Source organism: Rissa tridactyla, chromosome 1 (assembly GCF_028500815.1).
Source record: "Rissa tridactyla isolate bRisTri1 chromosome 1, bRisTri1.patW.cur.20221130, whole genome shotgun sequence".
NCBI classification, from domain to species: Eukaryota; Metazoa; Chordata; class Aves; order Charadriiformes; family Laridae; genus Rissa; species Rissa tridactyla.
In genome coordinates, this window is record NC_071466.1 from 134,837,536 (window position 1) to 134,850,621 (window position 13,086).

The 13,086-nt window shown below is 38.6% G+C and overlaps 1 protein-coding gene across 7 annotated transcripts in view; it reads right to left on the bottom strand.

Annotated features, from left to right (window-relative positions):
* The window catches only part of SCUBE1 (signal peptide, CUB domain and EGF like domain containing 1), a 217,922-nt gene that overhangs the window by 159,927 nt on the left and 44,909 nt on the right, over positions 1–13,086 (bottom strand). For all 7 annotated transcript variants that reach the window (XM_054185747.1, XM_054185738.1, XM_054185731.1 and 4 more), the window contains exon 4: positions 1,132–1,266. In XM_054185747.1, the coding sequence (XP_054041722.1) occupies positions 1,132–1,266 (135 nt within the window). The remainder of the gene's footprint in view (positions 1–1,131; positions 1,267–13,086) is intronic.

A 13,086-nucleotide genomic window follows, 5' to 3' on the forward strand; every position in this document is an offset into this window, starting at 1 on the left:
CTCAGGCACTTAAAACTTAATAATCATGATAAAAAGTGGACTTGTGAATCTATTCCAGAGATTCACATTTCTGAAAATCAAAATTACTACTTGTCTTTACATTTCTGTATAAGCATACACACAGTGCCCAAAATACATTTACATTTCTGAGATGCTACACTACAACACTTTGCCTTCTTGTCAACAGAGTAACTAAACTCATACTCTATGCTCAGTAGGATTTTCTGGTTAATTTTAGTGACTTAAAATAGTTCAGAACCATTTGTGTGGCTCGTTGAAATTTACAGCGTCCTTACATTGTTGATCACCAGACTCATCTTGCTACTTAGTCATTCTGTGTTGCCTATTGGTAAATGAGTTTGCTAGCATATATTCCCATTGCTGCCAGGGTCACCAGAAGTCTGAATGAACACACAAAGAGTCCACTTAATTGCAAAGATTTATAGCTATGCTGTTTTCTTTTCCCCCTTTCAACTCAAACTTGTCTTCCATGTCTGACATGTATAGAAAAGGGAGAGCTGCTTATTCTAGTCAAAATCAGCAGCAGACAAGGATCACAGTTTCGCAGGGATTCCTTATTTCTACTGCTAGTGCATAGGCAACAGAGAAGCAGTTTTCTAATCCACCCTGGACAGGGTACTGAACCAAAGAAAAATGCTATGTCAATACAGTATCGGCCATCAACAGTCTGCAATGAAGCAATGAGTTACATGCCTGGCAAAAAACCATAAGCCGTACAACTTCCAGAAGCAACAAGCTGTTCATTTTGATTTAAGATACCATGCTCTCTAAGGTAGAAGACAGGTGAACTATTATACAATAAATAAATGAGAAATTTTTAAGTCTTGGAAACTCAGAAGCAGAAAGCTGCCATTTGGAAATCTGTCTCTGCCTGCCCAAAGAGCCTGCTATTTGAACCATGTATAATTTCTACGTTAACCTAAAGCCTTTCCCCCTGTCTTATTTATGGCTCTGCTACAAGTTTGGGTAGCAGAGGAATCAATCAATTTCAACCAACCAGTGAAATGATTTTGGGAGCTCTGGGGATAAAAAAATTGCCCCAAACAGTTTCTGCATTTCTGATTGAACACAGTTATTCTAAAGAGCGCAGTTTACACGCTGAAAACTTACCAATGGAGCGATGAATGCAGGTATGCTGGTTATCACTCAGAAAAAAACCCTCTTTGCACTGACATTCATAGCTTCCCATAGTGTTTACACAAATCTGCTGGCACCCTCCGTTGTTATCCTGACACTCATCAACATCTAGAAGAGAGAAGGAAAACGAAATGCAAGGTAATGTACAGATTCAGAACATACATCTAGAAGAATAAGGATTCCACAAAAAGGCACAGTGTAAATTAAGCGAATGAAAACTACCCAAACCCCACCAGAATTAATCCAAATTAATCCATCTAATTCTTTTTCCTGCATCCCAGGTTTAAAGTTAACATAAAAAACCAGTGGGGAGGGGAGTCCAGCTAAGTCTCCATGCATTCTGGGCTGCAAATTGATTTCCAATGCACAATGAATGTTAACGTCCTAAAAAGGCTGTGACCCCATCTGCCAAGTGCGGTGTTGCACTCTGTCATTCCCACTCCACTTGGAAAGACATACTTCAGGCCTACAGTAATTTCTAGCAGGGGTAGCAGGCAAACACAAAGGGCATTACTGGGTGAAAAGAGTCTTTATAGAGTTCTGGTCTTGAACAGAACAGCATGTTTCAATTACTGGAGTCATAACCCCCTACTTTGTCAGTTTGTTTAATGTTGTTTAATGAAAAGAAGGCTTCTTAAATCTAAATGTTCCATGTCTGTATTGTCATTTTAATAGGCAAATATATAAAACCACAAAGGCAGCATTAGCTACTGGCTGTTTTGAGGGTCCCTGCCTACCCCCATCACCTCTCTGGCATAAAAGTTTTTATGCTGTTGTGTTTAACAGAGACATACGCTTCAGCATTGGGAAACTACCGCCACTAAAAGATATCTGACCCACATTCAACCTTGCAAGTCTCCTGTTTTGCTCATAAAAAGTATATCATATCCATATTCTGTTTTTTCTTTGGATAAAAGCAACTTGCCACCTGAAAAATACATGTTTTCCATTTTTACCGAGACTCCGCAACCAGTTAGTTATTTCACAGTATTTGCCAACATGTCAGCAAATGAGTTGGTGTGTGTTTTGCTTTCATTTTATTTTTGGAGGGGAGGAAAAAACACAACAAAGCTAAATGAACCACAACATTCAAACCTTCAGAAGAGCTGGCACAGTAATTCGACTTTTTAATTAATTAATTCCTTTAGACTGGCCACAATACACTAAGGTAAAACCAGGCTGCTTGTGCCAGTACTCTTGCAGGCAAGGCCAGGAAGCTCTGAAACGCTGGAGAAATTCAGACGGTAACTAATGCAGGAACGCCGGCTAGTTCCAGCAGCTTGCTCGGCTAAGCCTGCTATTGCTGTTCGTGCTAGTCTGCTGCCTGTGCTTCATATGACAGAAATTGTAGCTCTTTCGAGAAAAAAAGCTCTAGGGTAATTACAGCAGTACCCAGGGACACCAGGCCATCTCCTCATGTCTTGAACTACAATGCAAGTGTGTAGACAGTCCTTCTCCTTTTTTTATTTACCAGGAAATGTTAAGCACTATTGCCTCGAATTTTCTGTATCAAAATCCTCCTCACCCTCAGTTCTTACTCTCTTTTAGATTTAAACCTTTGCATAACTCCATCAAAGCAGGTTGGGAGGGCATAGGAAAAGAAGTGAAGACTTTCCTTGCATACTGCAGTATAAGAAGAAAAGATAAACAAGACAACTTTGTGAGACCCTTCCTCTGTGAGTCAGCAGGCCTTGCTGCCCTGTTAGTGCCAAATCAAACTTGTTCCTTAAAAACAGCACACTGGACTCTAGATCCTCCTCTCTGGAATACCAGTTGAACACTTACTGGAGGAAAAAGTCTCAGTTGGTATACGTACAAACCCCTAAATTTTGCTACAAAGTACACAGCCTTCCCAGTGTTCTGTTTATAGTATCACAAAGCAACTTGAACAATTGTCTTCCAGCTCTGATGAATAATCTGAAACAAATGCAATGATTTATAAACATTTTTTTCTGCTCCTGAGAGGAAATGCTAGTGATTTACCACTTCCGTAAAGAGACAGCTTGATTTACCATCAAGTCCCAAATCCATATGCTGGAATAAAAGTTATTACAATTTAAATCTTTAAAAAGTTTTACTATGAGGAATTTATTTTAGTTGTTTTCAATTACTTGCCCTAAAATTATTTTAATATGCATTTATGAAGAGAACGAGTTCAAGAGAGGGAGCAGCTGGGATCTAGGGCTACTGTATCTCTATGTCCGTAGTATGTGCCTTCCAATAAATCTTGGCCTGGTGGTGTAGGATTAACATTCTCTCTTCTCAGACCTCAATCCTACTAGGGTCAGGCTTTTTGGAGGACTTTGTATTACCGCAGTCTTAAAAAGGCAGTATTGCTTATTATCCACCATACCAAGCAATCTGTTGGACACGTCTGCCTGGAAAATATTTACTGAATTATTCACTTGGTAAACTTTCTTTCCAATAAAGTCACTTTATGATCAGCCTATTACTAACCCAGTTTAGAGAACAGTGTAAAAAAGTCTTCTGAAGTTAGGAGACAGAACTCCATTGACTCCAATGAGCTCAAGCTTTGGTAGATCTGGCACAATAATTCCTTCATGTATCTAAATTTTTTAAAAACTCACAAATGAAATAGCTGTCAAAGAGGCTTCTTTTTTCTTTCATCATTTGTGCAACCCTCATTCAATGCAGCTCAAGTTACCGAGCTGAACGTGTAAACATCGGTAATGCAGCATATGTGAGATTGCATTTTGGACCAGATTTTCTAGAGATTAAGTTCCACATAAACACCAAAATAAGCATCCAGGTTTTCAATAAAGCTCTTCTGGCTCCAGTCTTGGAGGCTCTACAGGTCAAACTGGGCTGTTGACTGCTCTGAAAAACTGAGGGTGCATCCTCAGGAGCTTTAATTGTTGCCACTCTGACAGTTTACACCTGCTGGAGACCTGCACCCCAGGGCCTAACTCTAGATACAGGAAAAATGTCATTTATGATGTAAAATCGCTTCACTCAAACATCTAGTCTAAACCCTGACTAAACGCATTTTAAAAACTTTTAAATTTATTGAGCACAAATACAAAGCTTGCTTTCTTTATTACTCTACTTTTTATAAAAAAGAATTTTTATAAAACCTTGCTGGATCAAGGTTTCAGCAAACCTACACAATTCAAACTCACAAAAATGATGGAAAAAGGTTCTCACCTGAGCTGAGCTCAGATGGTTATCCCACATGGGCGCTCCAACTCTCATCCTCAAAAAGAGAAGAACTAGGAGCAAGTGCATATATGTCCGTAAGCCATTCTCTGTAACACTCATCACAAAGAACTGTTCTGTGATCCCATCTACCAAATACAATCCCTGATGGAAGAAGCATCTAGAAATAACTCATTTTCCACAGCCCTTAACTACTCCTTACCAGCACAAATAAATAGCTAAGATAACAATCAGCAAAAGAGCTAGAATTGTTTATACAGAGTTTAGAGCAGAGTGACAAACCTAAGTTTCCAGGATGGGACTTCAAATTGGCCAGTCACCATCAAGGACAACAAGGAATAAGGGAAGAGCCAGCTCAGGAGAGGCTGGGAAACGAGAAGTATCTTTCAGAAGAGGAGGAGAGATAATGGATGCATATATACATACATACATGTATAGATATATCTATATATTACCAGCATTATGCAAATTAATGCATATCTTAATTTGCATAAGACCTCTAGCTTTTTGGCTCACCGCCTTCACATAATCAAACTTGTGTTCTGTAACTAGTAAGATGAGATCCTCTACAGAGCGGTAGCGTGGAACAGTATCAAAGGGTAGGAAACATTACAGTTGATAAAGATGGATGTTTTATTTATTAAATAAACAAATGCTTTCGGTTTCTCATTTAATTTATCTGATGAACTTTTCAAACTAGCTCCACTGGTATTGCACCCTGATCTGGCTCAGAGCTTCCCGCAGTATTTGGCCTAAAGAAGCTATTCTGATCAAGCGTTCTGTTTGGACACCATTGAGGGAGAAAGGTCTGCTACGGGTACCTGAAACCAAAACCACAAGCAGGAAGATACAAAAGTAGAAACCCCACACAGAGTCAATGTCAAGAACGGTATGTCCACTGTCCATTTCCTCCCCTGATCTCCTCTTCCTTCCTTCTGACATTTCCCTTTCATGTCAGCATTTTCATAAGCACTTAAGCCCCTTAGAAATCTGAGTCTCATCCTCAAAGTCTCTAAAGCATTTGGGAGCCACACTACAATTCACTTACTATAGCATGAGGATTCTTTGGAGACTTCTAAAAAGAGGACTTTGACTCATGATCCAGCGAGCTGATCCTGCTAGTTTTTCTCTAAGCTACTTTATGAAACTTTTGGAAGGCTTATCCAAGATGTCTATTTTATCAGTGCAGAACATCATGATAGAGAGGAACTACTGCTAGCAATACTGCAGACTTTCCTCAAATGTTACCAACAAAGCACCACTGAGGATATCCCGTACTTGTAAGACAAATGATTAACAACGACAAACTCAGAAAATATGATCGCCTGATTCTGAAATTTTAAAATCATTATATTCTGAATATTTCTAGTCAGAAAGCTGGCTGAAAGTCTCATTAAAAAAAATCACATTCTTGGATTTACTATAGTCATAGTTATTCTTATAACACAAGAACATCTATCCCAGCATCCTCTCTTTGACACTGTAGTTGATACTCAGGAGAAGACAGCAGAGTTAGGACAGAACCGCTGCTGGCACGTTCTTCCAACTTTCAGCAATCATATACCTATTAACCTTCCTAAATCACTATCTAGACCATTGTCACTGCTGTATCTTTCCCGTATGAATTTGTCTAATCTCTTCTGAACCCGACATGATGGGGCAATTACTTCTGCAATTTAATTGAGTTACATCCTCTGGTTTTGTTTTTTTTTTTTTTCAAACATGCTGCTTCACAGTCTGAATGAATGCCCCCTAATCCCATTATTGTGAGAAACAGTAAAAATTCATTCCCTACTTGCATCTTCTGTGTCTTTCTCGATCTTACAGATCCCCCTCAGCCTCATACTGTCTACCTCATCTATTTTGAGCCCTGAAGCACAGCAATACACACATATGATAATTACAGACACAATTCAAATGACGTCACTGTGTCATGTTTAAAACAAAAAGCGCTCAGTTCTAGAAGTTAACCTAACTTTAATGACAGCAACATGTGGCACATATTCTTCTCACTTCTCTATTCTATTCCCTCCAAGGACCATGATGCTCTATTGGAGTGGGTGTCTTGGAAGATCTGATTTCAAGATAGCTGTGGAAGCCCAAAGAGTAAATCTGGCATGTAGGAGTGAAGCAACTGGTATCAGATTAGAGGTTGTAGGCAGGTGTTCCTGCTGGAATGGTCATACAAGTAGTGACATGCTGTCAAGGTAGGGAGGGTCATACATTGCATCAGCTGAGGGGGCCATGGAAACAGGAATCATTGCTAATTGAAATAACTACTAAATCATCTTTCTTAGACCAACTTTTCATGAGCGTACAAAGGGAAATATTAGAAGAAAGAGACACCACTACCTACGTACACAGCATTCATATCTCCAGGATATCTGAAATCAGACTTCATCAAGAATTTAAATCTGGGCCCACATTTTCTAGTATTTGCACATAAGGCTAGAATTCCGCTTTTTGTCAGCTTCTTTCAGAAATTGAAAAATGTGAACAAAAGGAAAAAGAACACCACACCCTTGAATTCACCACTTCCTTCACTACCACAGTTGCAGAAATCTTCACTACAGTCCTTGCAGAGAGGAGATCCACTTGCAAAAAACCAGACCCTACAGTAGTGAATGTTTACTGGAGTAGACATTAAAAAACCAAAAAGTGTGAAAAATTACCTTTCCCTGAAAAATAAAGCACCTTTTACGGAAGAGAAATCTGAAGTACTAATCACAAGGATGCTCTTGGGTGATGCAAACTGTAATAATTCTGAAATGATCAATGAACTGATCCCTAGAACCATTCTTTTCTTACATACAAGGACACACCACCTAAAATGATGCCCACTTGTCCTGAAGAATCACATTTCTTAATGGGCTACAATCACTTATCACCTCAATACCCACTGACCAGGCTTCTTGCTTGCCTGTACCGTTACAGATGTGCTCAACTTGAAAAGAAATGCTTAAAATCTTTTTTCTACAGCTATTTTGTGACACACAGTGGAATTCCTTACATTTCGCACTACAGAAACACAGTGTAAGTTCAGCTGCAACAGACTTCTTTGCTATGTAGAGCCTATGAAATATTCACTTAATGCAAGAGCTTAACTCTGCTGCATGTGATGCCTGCCCATTTACTGAGCTGAAGTAAACAGCCCCACAGACATTGCATGGATGTTGCATCGAGTTCAAGTCTCTTGACGTCACTTGTTTATTCCTTTCTTAAACAACTGGGCACCACTGTCTGTCCTTTTAAGACACCAAAATCCTTTTCGCAGCTTTTAGCATTTCCAAAATAAACATCCAAGCCCCTCAATGTGACATCTTAGTTGTAGCTTCTATCCTCTCACTTGGTAATCGTGTCTATTTTTCAGACAGACACATGCACATGGTGGCCTCCTGACAACAGTGCCTAAACATGACAAAGTTCCCAATCAATTATTTTTTAATAAGTTATCCATTCTTCTGATACAGGGTTTTAAAACAATTTTGTATTAATTTGATCCTGCCTGTTTTCATTTACAGTGCCGCTGTCTAGGCAATGCCAGCAGCCTCCAGCTTGGCATGAGGCTCTTACTGTGAGGCTCAGGCAGCCCTGGCCCCATTAGCAATAAGCCTGCAGTTCCCACTGATGTCTAGTTGCACGTAGGGCACTCCAAGTTGCAATGCTCAATTAACAATCCTCCATAAAGCAGGAGGAGGGAAGTTAATTACAGATGCAAAGAAGCAGCAGAACTGATCAAGTGAAGGAAAAATTTGTGACAAGTTGAGTAAATCATCCAGTCTATTATCATAATGTCCCTTATTTTGTCTTACCCCTGGGCTTTCTCTGGAGCATCATTAACTGCCGCAGGCTCAACTGAAGCAGTATTCTATATTCTTCTTCCAAGATAACTACTGCTTATACCGGCTTTCTTCTACATCTACTTATAGACCCTGCCAGGATCAGAAAAACCTGGTTTGGGTTAACTTGAAACGGCTTTTTGTTTGTTTTTGATTTTTTTCTTATAAAAATGAAAAAGATTTCGCTGTAGGTCAAACAAAGCATATAACATGACAAATGAAACAATATTTTCATTTCAAGTTGGTAATATTTTCCAGGTCTATACAACAGGAAGCATTTTATTACTGAGCTCTGGTAAAAAAAGCTGAGGAAATGGCTAGATTCATGATTTTCTTTGTTATCTATCACTAACACAGTTAGGGGGCTCTCTAGATTCAGATGAGGGATTTTAAACTGAGCGTTGCAGCATTCAGTAGGGTCTGAAGTCATTCTCACTCTCGATAGTACTTGATGTCCATGAAAAGTGGAAGAAACAAGAGAAATTGAAGTGTAACCTTCAATGCACTGAAAAGAGAACTATATCAGGAGTTGAGAAACACTGGCTTAGTCCGGCACATATCTATGCATTAAACTTCTGGGAAACAGGAAAATGCTGAAAATGTTTTGGAAGTGCCAAAATTGCTCCTGTAAGTCATACCAAAACAATTAAATTTTCCTGAAAGTATCTCCATTGGTAAAAAGTGTTTTGTAAATGCAAGCTGAGTTTCTGAATAGTTTCAGTAGGTACATTTTCAGTGAGTTAATGTTTCACTTGGCTCCAAAAGTCTGGACAAATGGGCATTTACGCCATCAGAAAACCAGTTCAACATTTCCACTCCCCTGAACATGAGTAACACAAAAAGCAGTATTTAGAACAAATATTTTCTCTGATTTCTCTTGACAGAAGTACCTGAAAAATATTCAAGATCTTACAGCAAACATTTGTGTTTGTTTTTTTTTTAACATAGAATGGCAATACTAGCTTACCACTCAACCTAGTTGTGCTGTGTTACACAGTACAAGGTGGACTGGTTTGTTGGTTTGTTTTGACTACCCGGTTTTAAGAAAACAGCCTTAGAAAGCAGCTGGACACCGGTGCACCAGCTAAGCAGCAGCCCCATTAGCACATGTAAACTGCAGTAAATTGTGTTGGCGCTATGCAACTCAACAGATGAACACCATCAGCCACACGCATCTCTCATAAAGAGAGATCAGCACTGCCTTGATCAGCAAGAGTGCTGGGAATTATCAATGAAAAGCAACAGTGGTCAAAAAACCTGACTTCAGGAATGTCGTAACTATGTAAAGAAGGGATGACTTTAATAAGTTTGGAGCCAAAACAAACAAACAAGGAACCCAAAACAAATCAAAACAACCAACCACTTCATCCCCATCTTCCCCATGAAATTCACCAGAGCTGTATATTCTTTTCACCAGCACCTGGGAACACATAGATAGATTTCTATAGCTGCTATACAACAGTGTGCATTTTTTCTTAAATCAAAATACTTTAGAGTCATTGTCTTTTATTATCAGCGCCCAACACACGAATTTAATGCAACTACTCACTTTGCAGTTGCATCAGATAGTTTAAATACATGTAAGAGAGAAAACCTTGTGTTTCATGCACAAGTTAATCTGTAAATGACAAGTGTCATGCAGAGCTTTCTGTGGGCAATTTATTCCACTAAAAGATGTCTTAACTTTTACTCTAAGATATCTGAAGTTCGTTGTACAGAATCTTAAGTCAGATGGAAAAGTATTTACATGTTAAGGCAAAGGGACTGACCATCCCCTGACAAATTCTCCAACTTGAAGTCCCTGAAGTCCCACTCAGACATGTAGCCTGTGTGAAATTACAAAGCAGACACTTGTTGGAACCTTTTTATTTGGAGCTCAGATTCCTAGAGTTCTCCTTTGGGTTCTGATTTCAAATTCAAACACTTAAAGCAAAACTCAGTCCATACCCAGGATATTCATGTTATTTCAGAGCACAAGGATGAGTTTTCACATTCTTTCAATGTGCAGTCATTAACAGGCTGAGCCTGTGGTCCCTTCAGAGACTAATCAGTACTGAATTTATAGTTAAAACAAGTTCTTCCAGTTATTTTTGAAGTGAGTAAAATCAAGTCTCTTAGACTTCCCTAAGATCTACATACAGGGAGTTTCAGAGGTTTTTTTAAGTACTGAATAAAACTCAGTGGCATATAGACGGCCTGTAGGAGATTCTTCCCCCCTTGTGCAGGATGCTGTACAAGGTAGCATCCCAGGGATTTGGAGGCCTTACTCGAGAGAGAGGGTAAGTGATAAAGAAACATACAGATGGTATTTGGTATGCTTTAAGATTGTTATTAGTGCACTCCTTTAAGGTATTAATATCTAGCATGCTCGTGTTTGCGTTAGTACTGTTCGGAATCACTTGTAGGTTGCAATAGTGTATTCTGAGTTGCTTTTTAAATTGCAATAGTGCACTCTCCCCTGTATCCATAAAACCTACAATAGTGGCATATTGGACCTGTGAGTGAAGTCCAAATAAATTGTTAATTTGAACCTTACAGTGAAGTCTCTTTCTCTCCACTACAGATATACATACAAGGAGTTTCAGAGGCTTTTGTAAGTACTGAACAACTCTCAGGGGCACCCAGACAGTCCCAGGCCTATTAAAGAAAGTGCTGCTGTCACACAGGCAGCAGATATTGTGACTCATATCTGGTGTGTGTGTAGAAGACTTGATGCACAGGGACCGGGGTGCTTAGCGTTTTGTATAACCAAACCCTAAATGATTCGTTAAGTCACACAACAGAAGTCTGGCTCCCTGTCCTGCGAATGCAGCTCCACACCTGTCACTATAAATCACTACCGGCATCTAGAACCCATTCTTTGCTGTCATATTAGTAATTTTTATTGTGTCTCTGACTAATTTCAGAAAAAGTTTCTTAGTTATGCCTCCAAAATAAACAACAGAGATAATTAAATAAATCAAGTTTCTCAACTTTTTCAAAGGAAATCATTCAAGCTCCCCAGTTAAGTCTAAATATACGTACTCACGATATTGAATTGCAAAAACTATTTTTTAGAAGGTAACACTGAAATATTGCTATTCTTTATCTGCTATTATGTATCTGAAAAATATGACGCTGGTACTTTAACATAACAGTATAGGTTATCAGTAGTGGAAAACTTTTCAGCCTGTATTGGTCATGATAGAAATACACTAGGAATACTTGCATAAAATCACTTTAGGGATTTTTTTGTTGATTCAAATACAGAAAAAATAGATCACCTCACTTTCAAGTTGCTTGTATACTTATAAACACATTGCGTTGGAGAAACTCTGTAGGAGAAAAAAAATCTTTATAGAAAAACGTAGTTCTTTCCCACTCAAGCTTATTTTGTTGAAAAGAATTCTAAAAAAATTAACCTACGAGTTTTCTCTGTTTAGTATGTTGTCTGATACAATAGTTGATACAAGAAAAAAAAATTAGCATGAAAAACTGTACAGTGTATCCTACAATTAAAAATATACAGTTTTTTCCCCATTAAGAACTATACAATTTTATATTCACAATTTTCAAAGAAAAGCCAACTTTGTAGGTCTTGCAACAGAGATCTCATCCTCTCTGCACAGCTATTCTTATGAGAGGAATAAAACCCAGGAAAGTACTCTCACTAACATATGACCTACAGGCCCCCAGAACTATGGATGCCCGACTCTTCCTGAGGAGTGTCTGTAACACTGCCATCTAAATTAATTCAGCAAATACATCTTTCCATTCTTTTAAACTCTTCAATGCCACTTCCATTCTGTTTTAACTATGGTATAACCACTCTGCTGAAGAGGCTGTACTATAGCCTCTCTTTGCTGAGCAATTTTCTCTTCAGTTAAAATTTTCTTTTGTTAAGATGGAGTAGAAAAGCTTCTCCCCGACTCTCATTTCTGCTCCTGTCCTACAGCACAATACCATATGTCCACTCCAGGCTTATTTATTTAACAAAGTACATTTCAATTGTTTCCAAACATTTTCTTTCCATATCTCATAAGACCTCTTAATCATAAATTTTGCTTTAATCCTAAATCTTCCAAATTCTCTAAACAATCGTTCTTGTAAAGTATGTCCAGTGACTTTTTAATGAATGTTTTAATTAATGAGTAATTATTAGTATTATTATTATTTAGATGTTAGCTACACAAAGTCATATTAAAATATGCTACCATCAACTAGTCCATGTTCCTTCCTGCCCCTCTTTTATACAAAACTACATCTTGTGCTCCGACACAATTCCAGTAAGGAACGTGTACACAGGGGATATTTTGAGATACTTGAGAAGGATCTGGATTGAAGTCTGCAGAAGGTAATGGAAGCAGTAAAAATAATCCTCTGTCTTGGTCTTGTAGTTTGATTCAAACTTTTAAGTTTTCGAGTTGTACACTGAAGTCCAAAGGATAACTTCAAGATGCAGAAGTTCACGGAAAGTATTAGACAGCAAAAGCAGGGCATTACAGAAAGCCGAGACCCTGGAATCTACCCAACAAGGAAATTCACTACCAACCTTTCATCTGGTACTCATCCATACCGGAAAAGAGTTTTGTTTAATTTTCTAATACAGTAAGCAATGGCTGCCAAGAATTGCTTGCATTCTAAGCATAGTATAATGACAGTGACTCTATTTGAAATCAGAGACCAGCTCACCAAAATGGAGCTGCTCTCCACTTTGACTCATGACTTCTTGTAATCCACATGAATTCAGTGTTTTAGCTGGATCTATGCAATTTCTAGGTTTGACAAAGACACCACTCCATGAAGGAAGGCTTGAATGTCATACACGGACTGGTAAACACACCCATTAAAGGCTGAAATCCTGCACCCTCAGGTGAATACATATTCTCCCTTGCTTTAAGTAAGTGCTAAATACAATGTGGCTCCCAAAGCT